General features: G+C 43.0%; 2 protein-coding genes across 2 annotated transcripts; one reads left to right on the top strand and one right to left on the bottom strand.

The window, feature by feature from the left end:
- Positions 1 to 32: 32 nt before the first annotated feature.
- Positions 33 to 12,343, bottom strand: ezh1 (enhancer of zeste 1 polycomb repressive complex 2 subunit). Its single transcript, XM_069714776.1, has 20 exons — positions 12,113 to 12,343; positions 10,843 to 11,035; positions 10,579 to 10,704; positions 9,825 to 9,947; positions 9,264 to 9,381; positions 8,870 to 9,100; positions 8,140 to 8,242; positions 7,721 to 7,884; positions 7,527 to 7,618; positions 7,272 to 7,434; positions 5,947 to 6,131; positions 4,096 to 4,187; positions 3,890 to 3,918; positions 3,672 to 3,797; positions 2,358 to 2,536; positions 2,160 to 2,255; positions 1,884 to 1,965; positions 1,713 to 1,793; positions 1,547 to 1,631; positions 33 to 1,401 (listed from the first exon to the last, which is right to left on the bottom strand). The coding sequence occupies exons 1-20, from the start codon at positions 12,142 to 12,144 to the stop codon at positions 1,341 to 1,343; spliced, it is 2,361 nt and encodes a 786-aa protein (XP_069570877.1). The 5' UTR covers positions 12,145 to 12,343; the 3' UTR covers positions 33 to 1,340.
- Positions 12,344 to 15,396: 3,053 nt separating this feature from the next.
- ramp2 (receptor (G protein-coupled) activity modifying protein 2) lies at positions 15,397 to 20,270 on the top strand. Its single transcript, XM_069714764.1, has 6 exons — positions 15,397 to 15,626; positions 16,254 to 16,316; positions 16,402 to 16,428; positions 18,318 to 18,347; positions 18,470 to 18,647; positions 18,755 to 20,270. Exons 1-6 carry the CDS (start codon positions 15,467 to 15,469, stop codon positions 19,002 to 19,004), a joined length of 708 nt encoding a protein of 235 aa, XP_069570865.1. The 5' UTR covers positions 15,397 to 15,466; the 3' UTR covers positions 19,005 to 20,270.
- The last annotated feature ends 1,018 nt before the right edge of the window (positions 20,271 to 21,288 follow it).

Below are 21,288 nucleotides of genomic sequence, written 5' to 3' on the forward strand. Positions count from 1 at the left end.
AGATATTTTCACAAATAAGAACTCGGAAGCAGTTCTAATGTATAAAGTTAAACTTTTATTTTTATAGGCATACACTGTACATAGCATTAAACTCCATTTTGTTCATCTCTATTGAGAAAGATCTCATTTCAAAGTGGGCTTTTAAATGAAATGAATGACACACCTGGATATAAAAAAATAAAGATGATAAATGATATTTTTACATTCACATGTGGGGGAATTTTTATATTTGGTCAAACACTGACAATTTTGCTTTTCCCATGAACATAACCTTGTGAAGGTCACTGTAACCACAGCTGTGTTAATAATGCAACACATCCATATTGGTTCAGCACTTTTCTGTGTGGAATCATTTGGCACGTTTTTTTTGTTTGAAGAGGAAGACATTCACTCTTTTTTTAATTATGTGAATTATTAGCCTGAATAAGTGTAAAGGTTTCAAGATTATGTAAACAAGATAAATGTTTTTGACGTGTGTACGTTGCTCCGAGTACCAATAATGGGATAAAATGAAAAGAGGGATGAGATCTCTTCACCATCATCTACAGGTTACATTCATTCAGTCGGTTTCTCGTCTGGTTGCCTATTTTTGCAGAACAATGATATAAATGCACAATAACTTATTTTACCATAAAGACGTGGTGGTGATGTCGGCCGCTGAGGAGGTGCATGGAGGAACGCATCGAGCTGTCAAACCTGATCAGGTCTCTCCGTGGAACATCCAGAGGGTGACATCGTACTACAATACCGAGTTACTGCACAGGAACAGTATCTGACTGAAGCTAACGCTGCATCTAACATGTTTAATGGATGGTTCGTCAATAGGACAGCACATGCAATTCACTGATCATCATTAGGTACGTTGTCAAAGCTTGCATTACGTATTGAGATGTCAAACAAAAGCCAGTCTATAAGTACAGTAACAAAACTGCTGTGAGTAACATGCTGTATTACGGGTAACTACAGCCTCTTTGCTTCGATAGGATGGAATAAAAAAAAAAAAAAAAAGTGTAATCCTCTTGGTGTAGTAAGCGATTAATAGTATCTCCATTTTAAATAGTTTAGTTTAATAAGCTCGGTGTATACAGTCTTACAGGTGGGTGAGTTTGGGTGGGGGAGGGGGGGCTAACGGCTGTCACTGAAAGAGGCGATGCTGCAGAGCAGGAGCACCTGCACACAGCAGGGAGGGACTTTCTATTTTTGGAAGTGCGGCAGAGGGGCTAAGAGACAGTGTTGATAGAATGTTGTCAGCTAGATGTGACACTGCAGGGAGGGACAGAAGCATTAGTGGGTGGCTGAGGAGTTAAAAGACAGATTACGGAGGTAGGCAGCCGCTGAAGCTAAGTCATGTCTACTTCCCGCTCTATTCCCACATATTTGAGGGCGTCGGCTTGGCTGTATCTGTGGGAGGAAACACGAGTAGAGAGTGTTAAGAGAGTATCCAGAATCTATAGACACAAGTTATTCAGTAACAACGTACAGAGGCCATTTCTTTTATTTTACTTTGAAGCTGATGGAGAGTCACAAAAAGGGCCCGTGACTCTACCTGTAGTCAAAGAAGAGCTCCTCTCCTTGCAGGATAGCTCGTTTGGCAAAAATTCCAATCCGATGGTCTCCGTTCACCATCACCACTGCAACGGCAACACAACGCAACATCACCAAACACAACTCGTCTGAATCCACAAAGAAAATCAAACTTCACTCCCTCTCACCTTTAGCGTAGCAGTTGGGATTAACCGAATGATTTGCAAAGCGGATTTTGTTCCCCTTTCGCGTGGCATCCACGACAAAGTCTACTGAGAGACAGAGTACATTAATTATTGATATACTCTAGTGCTACGTCTGGCTTATTGCAATAAGGCAAGAGGGGGGGGGGCACTTGCCATTGTTCAAATTGAAAAGAAAGCTTGACATGTATTTGTCGTAGATTCTTCCTCGTCGGTCTGCCTCATCCTGAGAGATCAGCTGCTCACACACACACACACACACACACACACACACACACACACACACACACACACACACACACACACACACACACACACACACACACACACACACACACACACAGGAAAAAAATTACACCGCAAGTATAAAACTTCAATCCAGTTTAAAGCTCATGAATAAAAATTAAATCGGACTAAAGTGCCCGGACTTGCCTCTCCGCAGTATTCAGAGATGAACTCGTTCTTCTGAACCGGCTCCTTGATGAAGGTTCCCCACCCGGCGATATCTGATGGAGCCAACAGCAGGTGCTAAAAGAGAAGTCAGATGCAGGCGAGAGGAGTTTTCTAAACACCACTAACCACAGAATATTAGATTGCAATGTTTTAAGTACCAGGTCAGCTCCAGTGTACCTTTTTCAGGCCTCTCTGGATGCTGCAGTTCTTGCAGGTGACCGCCTTGCTGTCCCAGTGGTCCGCAGCACCGCAGGTCATGCAGAGATCCGGGTCGCACTCTCTCACAGCCAGGTAGCAGGGACACTGCTTGGTGTTGCACTGAGTCTTACACCTGCAGCCCGGGAAGCGGTTCTGGCCTGGAAACCATTTAGACACACAGCTGCTCTGAGAAGGGGAAATTGCTGACACGGTTTCTGAGCAAATTGCATGCAGCAATACAGAAATTGAATACATGATATGACTTCGCAGAACACAATATGATTATAATAAATAATTCCATTTCAAAATGCAGCTGCAGCACGGGAGTTTAGTGGCTGAGAACAGCTGAGAGGTCCTTCAGTCAGAGACCTCTGCTGGCAGATATGCTGAAATACAACTCGGAGGAGTGTAACACAACACCCTCCGGGCAGATGAACGGAAGACTCGGGCAAGAATAACCGAAATGTCTTTCCAGCGGCCTCCGCCTGGAGAAAACTGTCCATGACTGGAGCTCCAGGCAGAATTGCTCTCGTCTGTCGTGGCCGTTTTAACTTCCCTTTTCCCAGCCTGTGTGGGTTTTATGTGTCTATTTCAACAAGCACTGTTTGGCTGGAACCGCTTGACTCATGCTGATGCAGGAGATGATGTTGTATATCAGGCACAGAGCCTGTCACATCCCTTTGATTTCTCTCCAAGTCTTTAGAGTGCACACATGTGGAACTAGGGGCTGCTTCCTGTTTGGCCCCGGCTCTCCTCTGCTACGGGAAAAGGCGAGGTAAGGAGGAGGTGGGAGGGGAAGAGAAGGTGACTGAAGCACAACAGATGAACAAATGAGGCAAAACTACCCTTTCCAAAATCCATAGGAAAATGTTTACTTCGTCTAATCCTCTGTTTCTATTGTCACTTCTCCAGTGGGAAAAATACAGAATGCATTCCTCCACCGTGTGGCCATTTCGGAAAACACAGTTCTGGGTCATTGCTACTGCAGCTAATGCCTCATTTTGAGTGCCGCTCTGTGTTACACAGGCACCCACCTATCCCTGCCAGAGGACAGTTTCTCCTCTGACCGCTGCCAGACTACTGCAGAATCGTTTTACATTCTGCTGCCCTGCTCCATTGTGGCCTGGCAGAAGGGCTCCGAAACAGTTTTCAGTGGAAAATACGGCTACGACAGACAATTTTCTTTGAGCATCACACAGCAGAGCGGACATTTATATTTCTGTTTGTGAAAGTAGTACGTTGCCGATGAGAACCTGGGGACACAGGTGAAAGAAATAAAAAGGTGAGACTCACACTCGTGCTCGCACTGGCAGAACTTCTCACAGAAATTCTGGGTCATTACACACGGGCAGGAGCTGTCGCACGGGTGGTCGGGGTGGTCACATGGCTGATAGTTGTACACCTGATTGGACGAGTTATCTGGAGCAACGGAGGACAAAACCGTCAGACGGGCACAATAAGCCGAGTTGTATGAGAGGGCATATTGTGTTTGTTTGTGGAGGTCAACGTACCTTTCTTTAGTTGAATCTTTGCCCATAACCTGCAACATCAATCAAACAAGGGTTTACTTGGCTTTGTCAAAAACTCCTCTAAACTTCTTCCACACCTATTCAGGAAGTTTCATGACTTATTAAGAGATAAAAAATAAAAATGTGACAGGGAGAACAAATCAGTAATGCGTCAGTAAAAGTTGGAAGAGAAATGGAAAATATCGTGCCTGTGTTTCCTTTTCTTCTTTTGGGGCGAGATGCCTCCGTCCTCCAGAGGAACACGATGGACCAGAGCCTCTTTCACTGCAAACTCATAGACCTGCGTGAAACGACAGCGACATGAAATTCATCACAAATGCACACAACCATGACGAAATGCTGTTCTCTTCATTGTAAGTATATTGCGCGTATGTTTTGTGCATTGCTGAAAAGCATTTTATGCCACAGCTATCAAAACTCCTCTGCAGAGGCCACACACACACACACACACACACACACACACACACACACACACACACACACACACACACACACACACACACACACACACACACACACACACACACACACACACACACACACACACACACACACACACACACACACACAGCCACGTCTGGATGCCAAAACCCAGATTTGGCCTCTTCCCTGAGACACAGACATACATAATGATGCAGCTGCTTTCAGCGTTTCCACTGAGTGAAGCAGTAGGTGGGGCCCGCTGGATATCAGCAGGGCTATGACAGTCCAATACAGACTCTGGACTCGTCTGGCTGCGGGACAACAGAGGTTATAAGGGTTGGATGAAGAGGAATGAGGCTGTCTTCAGCATTCTGTCACACGGGTGAAGATAGTTGTACTTCTTCGTGGCTGGGGGCACAACAGTAAAAAACTTCTGAAATCTAATTTAGAAGTTAGAATATATGTTCTGTACCAGCCCTCTTATGCAACCGAAGCTCAAATGACATGAGTTCGGGAACGTCTGAACAACATCAATATGAGAAAATATGAGAGACGTCACATCTGGTAAGCATCGTTGTTTATGGTGCCACATGCCATTCTCTCTGTAGTCAGCCCAATTATCCACACCATAAAACCACAAGCTCAGGATCCATGTGTTATTACACTCGCATTGACGCAAACGCAACAGAAATCAGTGACACAACTATGTTCTCTACTTTATTTCAAAACAACCAGGCTTCATTTTCAGAGATTCAGCCGGAGGTCATAAATTAACACTCGAAAAATACATCTCACGGTTAATTGAGCTAGTAAGCAACAGATGGGAGAGCTAATGACACACAATTGAGGTAAAATTACTGTTAGAGATTTGTCTCAAAACTAAAGACACCATTTCTCATTTTCTTGCTCACGGTTTCTATTTGACACCATTGTCTTTGGTTTCTACGTGTTTCTTTTGTTTTCTGTTCTAACGAGTTGGTAAGAATATTTATTACGTATTAAGTATTAGCATTTTCTTATGTCACCATCTGGCATTATCAAAGGAAACTACACATTCAAGTAGGCTTACTGAGAGCAATACTGCATACGTGGGAAAAGGTTTAAAAGGCCTTTTTTGACTTCAAAGGCAGCTGTGCAAAAATTGAGTTTGCTTCGAGTGACATCACTTGAGTCAGCGTTAGTTGGGTCTGAAGACAAGTCAGAACATGAAAGAAATGTAGTTTGTAGGAAGTGTGGATGCGTTGTTTTGACAAAGAGGAAATTCAAATTGAATAAAACATTTCTGATTCTACAGCTGCAGTTTTTATATTCGTCTTAAAAAATTTCTATCATGCAAAACCTGCGGAGTTATATAATATCTTATCCTATACGGCTCAGTATGTTTAGGTGTTCAGGATGATCTAATAATTGTAAAATGTGTTTGTGGCAATTAAAAAAAAACAAAAAAAAACCAATCAAGATTTAGATCTAAACCACAATTTATGTGTTATCAGAGTACTTTAACAGCACATTCACTTTTTGAAACAGTAAATTAATTCATCAAAGAATCTTGTGTTTGTGGTGCTACAGGGAAACATGCTTAACTTGGAAAACGGTCCAGTGTGTGAATATTTTACCTCCTTGCAGTTCTTGGAACCGATGAGGCGGGCGATTGAGCAGAAGTTGTTGAAGTAGGTGCCGTGTAGCACCCTGAACAGGGACTCCTCTGCCCCACTCCACTGGACCACACAGCATGCCTGCTGCTCCCCATCATCTTCCCCTGAATGCAGCTTGGTGGGAGTCTGGCAACGTGAATTCCCCTCTTTCACACAGATACACAGATATACACACACACACACACACACGCACACATACACACACATACACACACATACACACACACAGTTTAGTATCACTGACTAAATTCTCTTGGCAGAAAGTTTGAGTTATATTATTTGATTCTACAGACACTTTTATGTGACTTGATCTTGGGAAAGGTCTTTGACAGCTTTTATCTGCACACACATCTGAATTAAATTTAACCCTGCACAAACACAGAGATTGCTATTTCTGGATGCCATCTTTATGTAGCCAAGCACACGCAGAAGGGGACCAGGCGGTTGATTTAGTGCTTTGGATATTCAACAGTGATGCTCATACACCCACAGCTCAAGGCAGAGAGCCGGATGTTGCCTGGCAACAAGGCTGAATGCAGCATTTCTGCAGCCACATGCTCCAACACTGAGTATCTTTATTAATCTGCTCAGCAATCTGTTTTTTTCCACATTATCTCAACATGTGTGAGAGTCTGCTGAGTCACTGGCTGAGCACCAGTGGTTTCCAAAACTAACAGGGACTTAAAGTGAGGCACTAACAGCGATGAACAACAACCTGAGCGCTCCAGGCCAAACGAGAGGAAGATAAAGAGCCAGAGGAGATTGTTCTTATTTCCTTCCTGCTGCTCTCCGCATGAACAAGTCAATAGAAATTTTAAAAGAGAGAAAAAAGCCCAGTAAGAAGAAGGGATGGACGAACAAAGTGTTCATGTTGAAGCTGAAGCATGCAAAACTAAGGCTTGGCTTATTTTGCTTGGCAACACAGAGCTGATATTGAGAAAGGATGGAAGAAGAAAGACAAAGAAGAGAGCTGGATATGACTTGAAACCTTCAGCCAAAATTGCAGTTTTCTGAAGAGCTGCAGTCAGTCAGGGCAGACAGACTTCCAGAAAGTGGGGGAGAATTAGGGGAGGTTTTGGGAAATGATGCATCCACTCAGTCATACAGTGACTCAGAGTCACAGAAACACTATTAAAATGAATCATGTCTATTCTGTATGAACCCGCAGAGCAGACGGCCTCCGTTGCAAAACCAGAATGAACCAGATTTGTATAATTATTTTGGAGCATCTGAGAAAATGGAAATCTCGGTGGTAAAACAAACCCCGTGTGAGATCGGTGTCCTACCTGAGGAGGACGTGGTTTCATGGTCACTGTCGCCCTCTTTACCTTCCTCTGTAGACCCCGATGGTCCAGGACAAGTGGAGCTGGTGGGACGCTGCTGCCTCCGTCGCCTCCGAGACCGCTGGGACCTTAGCACATTCTGATCCACAAACTCTTTAGCCCCTTTCTGAGGGGACATAATGAGACATAACGAACAGCCCAACACAGACTATTGCTGAGTAAAGAGAGAATAAATCGATCAAATAATTGTGGGCGTACCTGTAACAGGAAGCAGTCTACCCCACACGGTTCAGTCTCCATGCGGATCTCCTTACTCTTCCTCTTGTAAACATTGGGTGTAGCATGGAAAGCTTCATCAAGAGAACGAAAGACATTTTTAACAAACACAACAGATGAGAGAATTTGGAGGTCAAACTATGATCATAATATAGGAATAAAGGATAAACCATTACGATGGAGGAAGCAGTCATATTTAAAGCAACGTCTGCAGAAGAGCGTGTGGAAGGAGTGTAATGACTGCTCCCTCTGCACGGACTTTGCAAAAGGCCCGTCCAGGTTGGGGGTGCAGAGGGGGGGCAGCTTCACCGGGCTGGGGGGCTCCAGGAGGTCCTTGTACCTGTGGAGGACGGGGGGAGGGGAACGTTTTTAGTGTGCGCGTGCTTCATTTGAGCGTGTGAAGAAGTAGATGTTCCTTTCTAAGCGAAGCTCTTTCAGATGCTGATGCAACAACTCCTTTGAGTCGGAGAGCCTGAGAGGGAGCCACCATTATTACTTTCCTCCCCGACAGCTTGCAGTCGCCATGGTGAACACTAAGCAACGGACTGCTCAGCATTGTGTGCATACATCCCCGGATTGACTGCACTTTTCTTACTTTTCCTTCAGCTCCTCTGTGGTGCCCTTGTAGGGGAACATGGAGGCGATGGCTGTAAAAATCTTGTCATTGGGGATCTTCTTGCTGCCGGACGAGTCCCTCACTTTGGGAAACAGAGAACACTGAGTGTTAAACAAACAAACCAGATTTGTACACACACATCAGGATTTGATACAGACTCACAAATAAAGATTACGCAACATGTTCTTTTAAACATTTTGCAATTCTCAAGGCCAGTTGACAACAACGTGTTCTGAACAGCTCTCTGTGAAAATCATGACGTAATAACATACAGAATGGTTTTCTTTTTTTTTCTTCTTCAGTATTTCAGTTTTATCCTCGGACCCTTCATCCACGCATGTGTTTGTGAATCAGTGGCTGAATAACAGTCTGGCCAGGTGCGCTTCCATTTCACTATCACTGAGTGTTGGCAGAGCGTGTATAAAGCCTTGTTTCTCATAAAGCCTCGTACGAGAGGTCACGCGGCTCTGTAATTAGAGCTGGGTCATATCAGTGTCGTGGACAAACAGGTTCCCTCACACACAGTGACCATGCGGGCACACGGGGACAGCTTTAAAGCAAACAATGCCGGTTCAAGAGATGCTGTGGCGGGCCGACCTTGTGGCAGCTGTACAGTGCGACGAGAGGAACAGTGCGAGCCTTGTTCACACTGTAGCCCTCTTGTTCTCCCCCAGAGTCCGAACACACAAACGCACCACTGGAGACTCACCCTCGGTCGTGCTTCTCCTCTTCCTCCTGATGAACACGGCAGCTCCAGCTTTAGTCTCCTCCGAACCCTCCACAGAGCTCCTCCTCATCGCTCTCTCCTCCTCTTTCTTCGCTGTCACCTCCACCACCGGGGCCGTCGTCGCCTCCTCCTCTTCCTCCTCCTCATTGTCAGAGTACTGGCTCAAGGCCTCCACGAGCTCTTTGAAGATCTCGTCACTGATGAACCCCCCCTCTGGGACACAATCAACGTATCAGAGCCGAAAAGTCGTCAACACGTTTTCCTTTATCATCTCAAATATCTGAATCTCACAGACTCCCAGGGATGGTCAAATGTTACTAATAATATCATCAGATGAATCATATATACATCACAGGAAATAGCATCCAACACGTACCTCTGTCGCCATGGACACCATCGTAGTTGTCGATGAGTTCCTCCAGGAAGGCCTCGTCCTGCTCCAGCACTTCGTCTCCCATGTAGGGGATGTTGTGGAGGAACGTCTCATCCTCCACCTAGAAACACAAAAACTTCTGTAAGGACAGGTGTGTGACGACCTGGTGCTGCATGTCACACAACCTGAGCCAGACCTACAGCCAAAGTAATAAACCGTTAAACTGACCTTTAAGAAGCAAATAATTCTCAAAACAGTCACGTGTTCCCGCTGACGGACATTTCACAGTACAACACAGATGAGAAATGTGTAGCAAGAGTGTCCCATGTTGTCCTGTGAGCATTTTCACCTTTTTGTACATGAAAACGATACATTTTCAAAATAAATCTTCTATGGAATAAAAGACGTTTCAGCTTGATAATGTGTTCTTAAATTTATCCAACTGGTTTAGATGTTTGGTGGAACAAGAATTTAGTCAGGATTAGTGACACAACGTGTAAAAATGTGCTCTGCTGGTGCAATAACACTTTAAATGCATTACTTGCAATGTGGTTTATTTCGTACCATGAAGTTGTGCTGCAGAGGTGACCAGGAGTACATGAAGGGGATCCCTGCCACCGTCGACAGCGGTCTCATGGCGATGGCTTGAGCTTTGAATCCCGGGAAGCCGAACTCCACTGTACACATCTGTAAGAGAACCAGAGGTGGGATAAGGTTAGTCCGGACCCTCGAACAATCCTCAGCTTCACTAGTTTTATAACTATATAATCCAATGCACACGATGCTCGACCCAGAACAGGGAAAACAAACACAATATAGCGCACCCTGACAGCCTGTGGGAAGAGGAAGATGCTGTTATGCCTTTAGACTGTTTGTATTATGAGCTCCCACAGGGCCAGACACCGCTGTAACCCTGTTATATGATCCATCTCTGGCACACTTCTCTGTCCTGAGATATTTTAGTATCACCTGACAGCTAGGTGGGAATCACAGCAGAGCACCAGGGCTGCTGAAGAGGACGCAGCGTGATGGACATTAAGGAGCTTTCTTGCAACACAGTAATAATAGATTGGATCACTGGTTGAGCCAGAGCAGCCTGGGAAGGAATATAAAGGAACATGAAGACTTAGCTGGAGAGTGCAGGAGGTATTGTAAGAAACGTGTGTTGCAATGGTCATTATTTAATTTTTCTCTTTCAAACAGAACACGCACACACGCACACACACACACACACACACACACACACACACACACACACACACACACACACACACACACACACACACACACACACACACACACACACACACACACACACCTTCTTGTTGGCCACAGCTCCACTCGAGGTCGACAGAGGGATGGACTGAATCCTGAGCTTGGACCACTCCGCGTTCAGGAGATTTGTCTGCAGCTCAATCTTTTGCCTGTTGGACATGAACAGGGTCTAGAAAAAAAGAAAGGCACACATGCGCTATTCACATGAAGTGAGTGCTGCATATGAAACACATACCTATTGCAATTCCTCCACATAGTATATAGAAAGATGTTCAGCAGCAGAATGTCAATAACTGACTTGACCCACCTTGACCTCCTCTGCTTTTTTAAGGCGTTTTAATTGGCGAAGGCGCATGTACTCAGACTTGACCCTCCGTCTCCACTCGAGCAGGCTGCGGGAGGGGGCAAAGATGGGGGGAGGAGGTCTTGGGGTTGGTGGGGTTGGTGGAGCGACTCCGGTGCTGGGGGCCGGGGCTGCAGCAGCTGTTTCCTCCATGACTCTTTTTTTTTTTTAAAAGACAAGAATACTATGAGGCAAAGAAGGCCGGCTTCACTTCACTATCTCACATCAAGGCTAGATTCTGTAAATTAAGGACTCATCATCCAATATATTATAATAACTTCCACAAAATTCAACAAACAGCTATTGTTAGGCTCATAAGCAACAGTTTTGGTATCATATTTTTGCACGAAAATCCAGCTGTTATCTTATTGAAAAAAATTGTACTCCATCTCCTCTATTTCTCACAAGACATTCAACTTCCTCTTCCACCTTCATTTAAAGTCTATCTGAAAGAGCGCCCCCCTGTGTTGGCAAAACAAAATAGACTCCAACGTAAAAAAAAAATGTCTTCCACACGGGTGCTTTAAACTGCTCGGGGTGGACTGACCTCCGCCTCTACTGAATCATGGTGCTAGCTGACCAAATAGTGAACAAACAGATTGACAACGTGTGCAGCAATGAATACAATCTATGAATTTAGCAGCACGGGGCATCACCATTGGTCAGGAGTGGGCGTGCCTCTTCAGAAAAGCAGAGCAGAAAAGTGCGTAGTACAGTTTTTCTGTGTTTCTTAATCGCCCGACTGAAGATCAACTTCCCCGTGTGAGCTCAAACAGAATCACAAATAAGCACAAAAGCAAAACTGAGCTCGGGGAACTGCTAGAGTGCGTTTTTCCTGCACTACGAGGCGTGCACACGTTTCAGCCACAAGCTATGAAGTGCGCTACGTCCTGTAGGTGCAGCCCCGTGCCAAACGGAGCTACACAGCACCCATTTAAATGTAGAAGACTTTAAAAAAAAAAAAAAAAACGTGCGCACCGAGCACCACAATGACGGCACGTTATTCTAGCGCACGCGTGTGCACGTCTAGATCTCTACATCCAGTGTCGCAGTTATTAAAATACCTTCAAATCCACGTCTTTGCGTCCTATTTGTTGCGACAACAGCCCGCAACGCGATCAAGTCCCTCTCTTGTTTTTTTTTTTTTTTTTGTTAAGTGGAGAGATCCGGAGCAATCTAAGGCTGTCTTTGCTATGGATCTGACGCAGAAATCGTCTCCGCACGGCGAGGGTACCTCAGAGAAATCCCTGCGTTATCCACGGGCATGGTGCTGGAGGTTGTTGTTGTTGTAGCTTACAAATAGCTGCGCACTTGGCTTGGTTGAACCAACCCGAGCAGGAGGGTGACGTCTTTATTATGATCACAGCCTTTCCTAGCAGAGGAGGATTTATTACTATTCTGCGCCCCGGGAATAAAAAGTAGCGTGGAGCAGCCACAGCACAGCCATTTACACACACACACACACACACACACACACACACACACACACACACACACACACACACACACACACACACACACACACACACACACACACACACACACACACACACACACACACACACACACACACACACACACACACACAGACCTGATGCAACTGTCCGGAGCAGCAGATCGCCATCTAAAATGCGCGAGGGCACAACACTCAGTGGGTTTTGATTTTAGTGCAAGGTTATAAAAAAAAAATAAAATAAAATAAAATAAAACACTATTCACAGCTGTACTCAACAGGAGGAACCGAGGAAGCGCAAACAGTACCTAGAATAAAGCTGGAAAACCAAACACCATAAATAAATGTAATATCACAGCAATATTAAAGTGATTTTTCATCGAAAAGCAAAACAGAACAGACATCTTACTACACCGGAAATACAACATTCACCTTATTAGGTTGTCTGAAATAAGTGTCTAATCATGTAAGGATAAAAAATGACTATGTAATAGGAGGAAACTACCCTACAGTTTCCAAACATTCCGATGGACGTCGGTCGGATGGAAAACAGTTGAGCTGCTGTTCAGCACTCCTCCTCCAGGGAGAGCCCAAATCATTGTATCCCCCGATTTAAGAAAGAGAGAGAGAGAAAGGGGGCAGGATGGGGGCATGCCGCTGATGTCATCACGTATTGCACGTCAAATCCAACCTTTAAACTGAAAACAGGATTAAAGCACGTTTTTGATGAATGTTTGATTTTTTTTTTTTTTTTTTAAAGGCATCACCTGCATGAGCAGCTGTATGAAAAGCGGAATTATTTGCATTTATAGATAAATATATTCACCTTCATGTAAAACTGATTATTTAAAATGTCTGAATAGATGCTTGAGAAAAATCTCATTAAGAACATTCACTGACGGGAGGAAGTGAATCTGGTTAACAAACCACATGTAAACATAGTTGTACAATTATCAGTTATCAATGCAGCACATTAACTCTGTCCGACTGTTTAACTTCATCTAATTTGACCCCATTAGAAGCAATTGCTAATTTGATTTCACTTAATTAAATATGAGAACAAAATAATTATCTCTTACATGTTATGATTATTAGCAATTAAAGGATATTGTCATTGAGGCTTTATGTATATTGTACTGGGATGCAGGCACATATGCAACACGCATATGTGCCTGCATCCCAGTACAATATACATAAAGCTACTCTGTAGGTAAGAGGTGTCTGTAAACCCAGCTGGCTGATGTGTCCTCATCCAAATGCGTTAATATTTTAATCCTGTTTAAACCTGAACTAAGAGAAAATCTTAACAGATCATCGCTTAATTTGCTTCCTTTGGAACTGCTCATATTTGTGGCGTTAAAGAGACATAGTTCACAGTCATATGACATTATGTGCACCATTCATTTCATGTTTATGTGCTGCTAATACATTTTTGTTCTAAAAAATGTCTTTAAATACTTGAAAGCAGTACAGCTGCTTTGATAAACATGTTAGAAGTCTGTTTTTGGTGTCCACATGAGCGATTCTAACACAGACAATGCAACTCTGTAATGTAATCTCATGTTTTTTTGTATTTATTCTGCAGGTGTTCTGTTCACATTCACCACTGAGTTCATTGTGTGGTTTATGTCGTGTGAAGGTTAAAATAAAACCAGGGAAATGATCCTTCTCTGCCACACAAGATGGCACTGTTCAGCTACTTTTTATGCACTGACACAACATGTGTTCAGACATACAAGGCTAATTAGGTTAAAGAAACCTGATATCATGTGATACCAACATGACTGGAGTCTTATGTCCATGCATTCCTGCTTATTAATTATGCATCCAGTGAGCTAAAGTATCTCAGATGATACAGCATGTTTGGCAGGTCTGCGTTGGTATTTGAAGTAACCCGTTCTATGTTGATACTGAACTGTCAAACAAAAGCAAACACACACAGGATGATGAGCTCGGGGGAGTGGGGCTGTTATCGGCAGGAAGTTTTTAATTCCGCATCATGTAAACTGTGCGTGTTGATCTTGGCACTTCTCATTGGGATTCACTTCATCAGATATGTTGCAGGCTGTATGCACTTTGACAAAGGCTTGGCGATAAAAAGATTCACTAAGTAGCTGATGAAATTGATTAATTGAAAGCCATTTCAAATATTAACTGACTGTTGTAAGAACTATTTAATAAAGGAAGACAGATTAGCCAAAAAAACTTTGACTCATTTTGTCTTGTTTTATGCTCTTCCCTGGGCAAACCCATTTAGCTGTTTAACCTCTTTCAGCTGCAAGTTTGATATTCAAACCTCTAGTTGTTGAAACCATTAAAAAAAAAAGAAAGAAAAAAAAAAAGAGTGGCTTCTATTAAGTGAAATGAAATGTGGAATTTTTTTTGGCCTCAGCTGCCTCGCTTTCTTCCAAACCCAGCAGCTGAGAGAGAGCACTCATCCTTCAGTGACGTAAACCACTGCGTCAGTTTCATATTTACTATTCCTGCCACCTCTCTTTACCACGGAAGCCCAATGTGACGTCAGCGGTGGGACGCGGGTGCCAGTCATCAGGTCAGATATAAAAAATATATTCTTTAGTCATCATCACATCATCAATCACAGTAATTCTTATGTTCTACAGCAACAAGAAAAACAACAACAGAGAAAATGTAGCCTCCAATCATAGAATATAGGATAACTCCACCATATTTACAATGTCATCTATTTCAGGGGAAAAACATCTCAAAATGGTATAAAAAAAGATTTTATATTGTGATTAGCAACCCTATTCCAAGTTTCCATTCGAGCAAAATGTACAAAACATAAATATTAAGCTGACAGAAGCATGAGTCCTTTCAGTCAAACATGACTCACACTTTTTTCAGACACCACTCTTGTATGAAGCCTGTATTAGAATCAAATCGTTGCTGGTATTGATAAAACCAGAGGCAAAGGTAGAGAGAGGGAGAGAGAAAAAAGAGAGGGTGGGGCTCCCCACAACCTTCTCTATTTTCTGTTTGGAAACAGAGGGTGGGATGAGAGGAGGAAACAGATAAAGAGAGAGAGTGATGGTGGTGCACCCAGTGGGCCACAGTACTTCTATAACATTATCAGCAGCTCTTTGCCCCATTTGGTGAATCCGCCCATGCTAGGAAATGAGGGCTTCCTGTTGTTTTATAGAGCCTTCCTGCAAAAAGGTTGAGATATGTAATCCCTACCTGCCAGAGAAGACGAACAGAGCATTGTCAGGCAAAATGACAGTCACCAGATTCTCACTGGTGTTTTCTGGGGTTTTTGTGACTCTTCTCATCTGGGGTAAGTAAGAGGATTTACACTGTTCATTTCTTTACTGCTCTCATTTACTGTCTCTCTTTGCCCTCCAGCTCACCTCTCAGGAGGAATTCTCAGGAACCTTCAGTAATTGAGAAGCTTTAAGAAAGGAGCTTAGCCAGTCTCATGATTGAGTTTTACACTTAAAGAGTTTGGTTTAAGGATCATTGAGTGATTTTAATGAACCTGAGACAAACAAATGTATTTTTAAAGCAGACGTTTGTGTTACTTTGAGAGACTTCTGATCATAGTTTATTTACAATCCCTGCTTTGTGTTTTACTTGCTCTTAAATAATGTGCTTTTAATATATAAGGGGAATTGTTGCAGATAAGTTTAAATTTGCTCAAGTTGAATATATTAAGACGTCCTCAAAGCAGTGGCAGACAAAGGGAGGATGCACCGATGTGTTCACTCCCCGTAGCATGCTTGTTATTTCCTTTACCTCCTCTACTTTAACAAGTTCTGAATTATGTTCAGCCTTATCTACATTGTACAGAATTTCAGTTTAATAATAATTCCTGCTGCAAGTTTTTGATTTTTTTTTTATTTTTTTACTTTACAGCTTTGTTCCAACATTCAGTTCTCTCATTATTTTATTTATCTCCTTGCAGGATGCACAGCGGTGGTTTGTCTGGTAGATGAAAAGGTCACGGTGCAGCCGGCCACAACAATAGGTACGTGTCAGAGACAATAGGAAAAAAAAATAAACTCATGCATCATCACAAAAACTTTGACGAAGCTGACATCCTTTCTCTGCAGGGTATCACTCTACAGGGACGATTTCTGGTAAGTTTTCAACTTTTTTCTACTCCACATTACTATAGGCTGATGGCTACACGTCAGTGTCGCCCGGATAAATTAAATCTGCAAACGGTCAAGTTTTAATTTGATTATTCTTTCATAATTTTGTAGATATACGTGAATACTATTCAGATTTGATAACATTTACAGTTCCAAATGCGATTATATAATTGTGTCCACTAGGGGATTGTTTTGGATAGCTTCCTCAAACTTATTTGCTTGACCTGACAAAGAGCTGGAACTGACAAACTCCAGAAAGCAGAGCTCAGAGGTCCTGTTTTCTGCCAAGATATCTCCTAGTGTGTATTATCATGAGAATTCAAACTCCAGGGGAGGTCTCTACCAGTGAGGGGTCAGCAGCAGTAGACATGAGGCCCATAATGGTTCGGGGCTAAAGGTTAACTCAAACCTCATTATGAGCAGCCCCCACCTGGCTCAACTTCCTGAATTTGTTCGTCATTCACCCCACGCAATGTCTGTGATCAACGCATGAACTCCGAGTTGTGAAACAACTGGAACTTTGGAGCAGCGCCCCTTTCACTGTTCCTCATCCTGTGCCTTTCCTTTTTTTTTTTCCTTCCCCTTTCCCTAACTGTCCCTCCTCTTTCCCCTGCCAACTCCCCCCAACTCTGAGCTCCTCCTCTGCTGAAAAGACACATTTCCTGATGTCATTACTAAATCAAAATGCTGCTCGGCAAACAGATGTTGTGTGAGGCCCAACGTGTGCATTCAGTGACATAAAATAACAAGTTTCTCATGAGAAAACATGAACTATACACCACATTTTATTTTTCAGTAAATCAGTGAAACCAGCTCTCCTGCACTGTTATGCTAAGCGGTAACAGTGAGAAACTATCTTGCAGATATATCACACTCATCTCTTGATATAAAACACAAGGGTTTCCCACACTTGCTTTGGAGATATTAGAATGTTTTCTTTACTAGCTCACATGTGTAAAGATATTTGGCCTTCAAAACAGCTGGTCAGCTCTGACTAACAACTTGTTCCAGGTTTGGTCAATTTAACCTAAATATTAAATCATGGCTGTCTGCACAGCACACCCTGCAGAGTCATGATTACATCCACCCCAAAACGCTAAGCCCTAAATGTTTACTTATGTTTCCTATTTGGCAGAGGCAGCCCAAAAGGCAAATAAATCACATGCTGTGAGCCGGCCAGGCCTTCGACTGTGAGAAACTGAGACTAAAAAGCAGAACAAGAGTTAAAGAGTAAAGGGTTTTCAGATGTGAGTCCAGCCCCAGCTTGGGTGTGCTCCCTTTTATTTGGGAGAATGGAGAGGACAATCCTTGTTGCCTCCACCCCTTTAAAAAAGGAAGAAAATCTGAAAGAAACGTGGGCTGGAGAGGGGAAGAGCTGCTGCCAAGACGCAGGGCCATCAGACAGATCTTCGAAGAACATCTGGTAACTGCGGGTAACATTGTTTGGACATCTGGTAACCGAAGATTACACTGCGTCTCTTCCACCCTGTCGGGTTTCCTGTTATGCCTCGCTGTACACAGACTAAGAAGTTTAGGTTTATTACACATGGTCATCAGTTGGGGAAAACGCACCTCTATTCATTTTTTTCTGACATGAAGGGAGCACTTGGTTTCATTGGGGTATTCCTCTCCTTTCTCTCTGGTGAGTGTGTGGTCTCCCTTTTACAGCTGCAACTGCCTGCCTCAGCACTAGAAATGTATTCATGAGCTAACAGGGAAAATTCGGTGTTTTCAGTTTTGCTAGAATGCATGTGTTCTTTAATGAAATGAATTAGGAAGGACTCGCATGGCCGATTTGAAGAGGATTTATGTTGACTAAAATGTTTGATGCGCATGATTTTAATGTTAGACTCTTTATTTTTCTCTTTTTTTAGATGTCACTGGAGGCCCTACCTTGTCAGTTGGTGGGTGATGTGATCTTCTAAACATACGTGTCATTCAACTTCATAGAAAGAAAGAGATTCTATTGTCAATTTCAAATTTTTCCTTTTTCTTTTGTTGACTCTTTTCCCTCTAATTCATGCAGCCTGTGGAAATAATTCTCACATTTGTATGGATCTGTGCACTATCTGTTTGCACGTCTATGGTGCACCGACGATGGAATGCCTCTCCCAGATGTTTAACCATCTATGTCTGCTCAATTTCGAGGCTGCAATGTCATCGATAAACAGCACTGACTGGTGCACTTGGGGTAATGTGAACAGGTAAATACCGTGTGCTCAGATTTGCAATTAATACTTTTTTAGTATGAAACATTTTGCTGAATATTTGCTCATTTCTGAATCCACTTCCACATTGTTCCTGTCTACAGTTTGTATAGCAACCTGAGCCTTTGCACGGAGGAGATATCCGACTGCCTCCTGATCCCGTGGCCCAACCCTCTGGTGGAGCAGACCTTTGTCAACATACACTCCAAGTTTTTCAGGGATTGTCCCATAGAGGAGCTAAATGACCCCCCACCGCTCATCGTCTTTGCCCTGGTGATCACTCCCATCTGTCTGATCCCCATCATGGTCAGTCTGGTGGTGCTCAAGACCAAAAATGGGGATGGCAGCTCCTGATAATCCACAGTCTCTGCTCGGCTCGGCTCACCATTTCAAAGAACGACCCACGCTTTTCCTTCTCTGCCAACCCGAGGACTGATGGTTTATTCTACTGCACATTCATCTCTCCAGTGGCCTCGCAGAGGACTGAATCTTTCTGGCAAGTTTACCTGCGCTTCACAACTCAGAAGAATTTTGAACTGATCGGCCACAGAAGAAGTGAGTTTCCTATGGCATCACCATCATCGCTGTTCAATGACAAACTCCTTGATGTTAACAGAGACCCACTGATGTCCTGTACGATACTGTATCCAATTAACACTTTAAAGAAAAATGCTGTGACAAAAGTTGTATTTTTCAATCACCTGACGGGAGATTTGATCATTGATTGAATTATTTGGTCGCTTCCAGTTTGCATACTATAGAGCTTCATGTATTCTGGAGAACCCAGTTTTCATGGTGATGATGACAAAAGCACTGCAGCCTACAAAAGTAAAGTCCCTAATAAGTAGGACACTGGTTGTGCTGATAAAAGACATGGTAATTTGTATTACTGAATATGTAACTTTTTTTCCCCCCTGCTGCTCAAACTTAACTTTGTTTAGAGCTGAGAATGAGAAAATGGAGACGACACACTCAACTGTTTTTAAGTGATAAAGGTGTCCATGTTTGATCTATGACTGTGGTCCTGCATATGTGTGCAGGGAGGACAGGAAAATGTATGTAGCCTAATGCATGGATCCGGTTATGTGACTCATAGCGTATGGAAGGTTTGGGGTCAAAGGTTACAGATGGGACACAATGAATGGGTGCGCCCAGAAAAGTAGATTTCCTGGTATTGTCTATTTTTAAGTACTAAGAAATCTTTTTAGCACTTCCTCATGTCCAAACAACGCCAATCCTCATGATCATATGATGATGAGCTGATTGAAGGAAAGTTTATCTTCATCCAGACAGAAGACATTTTAAATTGTCTGCGCAGAAAAGTGATAAACACTGAGCGATGACAGAAAGATAAAACTCGTATCTTTCGCCTGAGACGTGTGTGTTGTCCAGTTTTGAATGACGACAAAGCTATTGTAAGAGCTTTCAGATTTGGAGTTAAATGTGTATTTATATACTTTGTTATATTTCTGCTATTGTCAGGACCTTAATGGACTTACTGTGCAGTCTGAGAGAACACATCCTGCCTGCTCTCACTATGTACTGTATGCATTTTTATATACTTTTTTTTTTTTTTTTTTTTTTTACATTTTAAACCATTAAATCTACAGTTGGACTGTTGGCTGTTGCTTTTTTTTTTTAAATTTAAATTTTTTTAATTTTTTTTATTCAACTTGACAGTCGAGTAAACAATCACAGAATCTGCTGCTAACATGAAAGAGGCAGCTTGTATTAAGTCCAGCTCATGTTCGGGAGGTTACATGAACGGAGTTGCGGCATTGCTCTGGAGAGAGTACCCTTTCACCTTTGTCAGTGTTTGATTAAACACCCCCTCCCCCTTGAGTGCAGTGCAGATGGCCTCACTTTTTTGCCTCAGGTAGTGTTTCACTGTATCTTCAGTGAGCCGTATACTGTGGTGCAGTTGCTATGCTTCGCAAGTGCTGATGTAGTGAAGGAAGCAGTGACAGCAGTCATGTATCACACCCTCATCTGGCACACACAACACTGCAGGGTGGGCCTGGGTGTACGCTAGTGTGTGTGTGTGTGTGTGTGTGTGTGTGTGTGTGTGTGTGTGTGTGTGTGTGTGTCTTGCAGGGATGGCTGGGAAAGTGTGTTTGGTGACCTTCTTCCTTTCTAGATGTCGGGTCATCCTCGTCCCCACCCCCTTCTGATCTCATCTGATTTTGTGTTACTCCTCATTGTTACAGCAAACCAGACACTGTTTCTGATGTCACTGTGCAACATATGATTGTGCAATATTAATCACATTTCTACCAGCGAAATTACATAAATTGTTTCACAAAACGACATGTGCACGCTTTCAGTAGCAACTCAAGTCAAATACCCATGGACAAAATCCAGTACATGAGCTTCAAAATATTTTCAGCCAGGAAACTTTGCCCTCTAGTGGCGACATGCGATACAGTTTATGTAGTGGAAGTATTGGAAACCAACATGACTTTTGCCTCTAAAAAAAGAGTTTGATAACTTAAAAAAAACAAAAACAACTTAAAATCAACCCTTTTCCTGAGCAACAGGTATCACCTTAATTGTTGTAGCTAACCCACTGCTGTTTATCTTTGAAAACAGACAAACATTTGACGTGTAATCAACGGAAAAAATTTAAAAAAAGGTGCCT

This window comes from Brachyistius frenatus, unplaced genomic scaffold (genome assembly GCF_029030835.1).
Source record: "Brachyistius frenatus isolate BFR_SWC_R1_liver_20210118 unplaced genomic scaffold, ASM2903083v1 Contig_134, whole genome shotgun sequence".
In the NCBI taxonomy this organism is placed as follows: domain Eukaryota; kingdom Metazoa; phylum Chordata; class Actinopteri; family Embiotocidae; genus Brachyistius; species Brachyistius frenatus.

What these genes read in the sequence shown, in the direction of transcription:
- ezh1 (XM_069714776.1), bottom strand. Translation starts at nt 12,144, where the DNA reads ATGCCCGTGGATAACGCAGGGATTTCTCTGAG. An exon ending in TCTCTGAATACTGCGGAGAG is followed by an intron (nt 1,966 to 2,159) that starts GCAAGTCCGGGC and finishes GTGTGTGAGCAG; the next exon opens with CTGATCTCTCAGGATGAGGC. An exon ending in GAGCTCTTCTTTGACTACAG is followed by an intron (nt 1,402 to 1,546) that starts GTAGAGTCACGG and finishes TTCCTCCCACAG; the next exon opens with ATACAGCCAAGCCGACGCCC.
- ramp2 (XM_069714764.1), top strand. Translation starts at nt 15,467, where the DNA reads ATGAGGGCTTCCTGTTGTTTTATAGAGCCTTCCTGCAAAAAGGTTGAG. An exon ending in GCAGCCGGCCACAACAATAG is followed by an intron (nt 16,317 to 16,401) that starts GTACGTGTCAGA and finishes CTTTCTCTGCAG; the next exon opens with GGTATCACTCTACAGGGACG. An exon ending in ACTTGGGGTAATGTGAACAG is followed by an intron (nt 18,648 to 18,754) that starts GTAAATACCGTG and finishes TCCTGTCTACAG; the next exon opens with TTTGTATAGCAACCTGAGCC.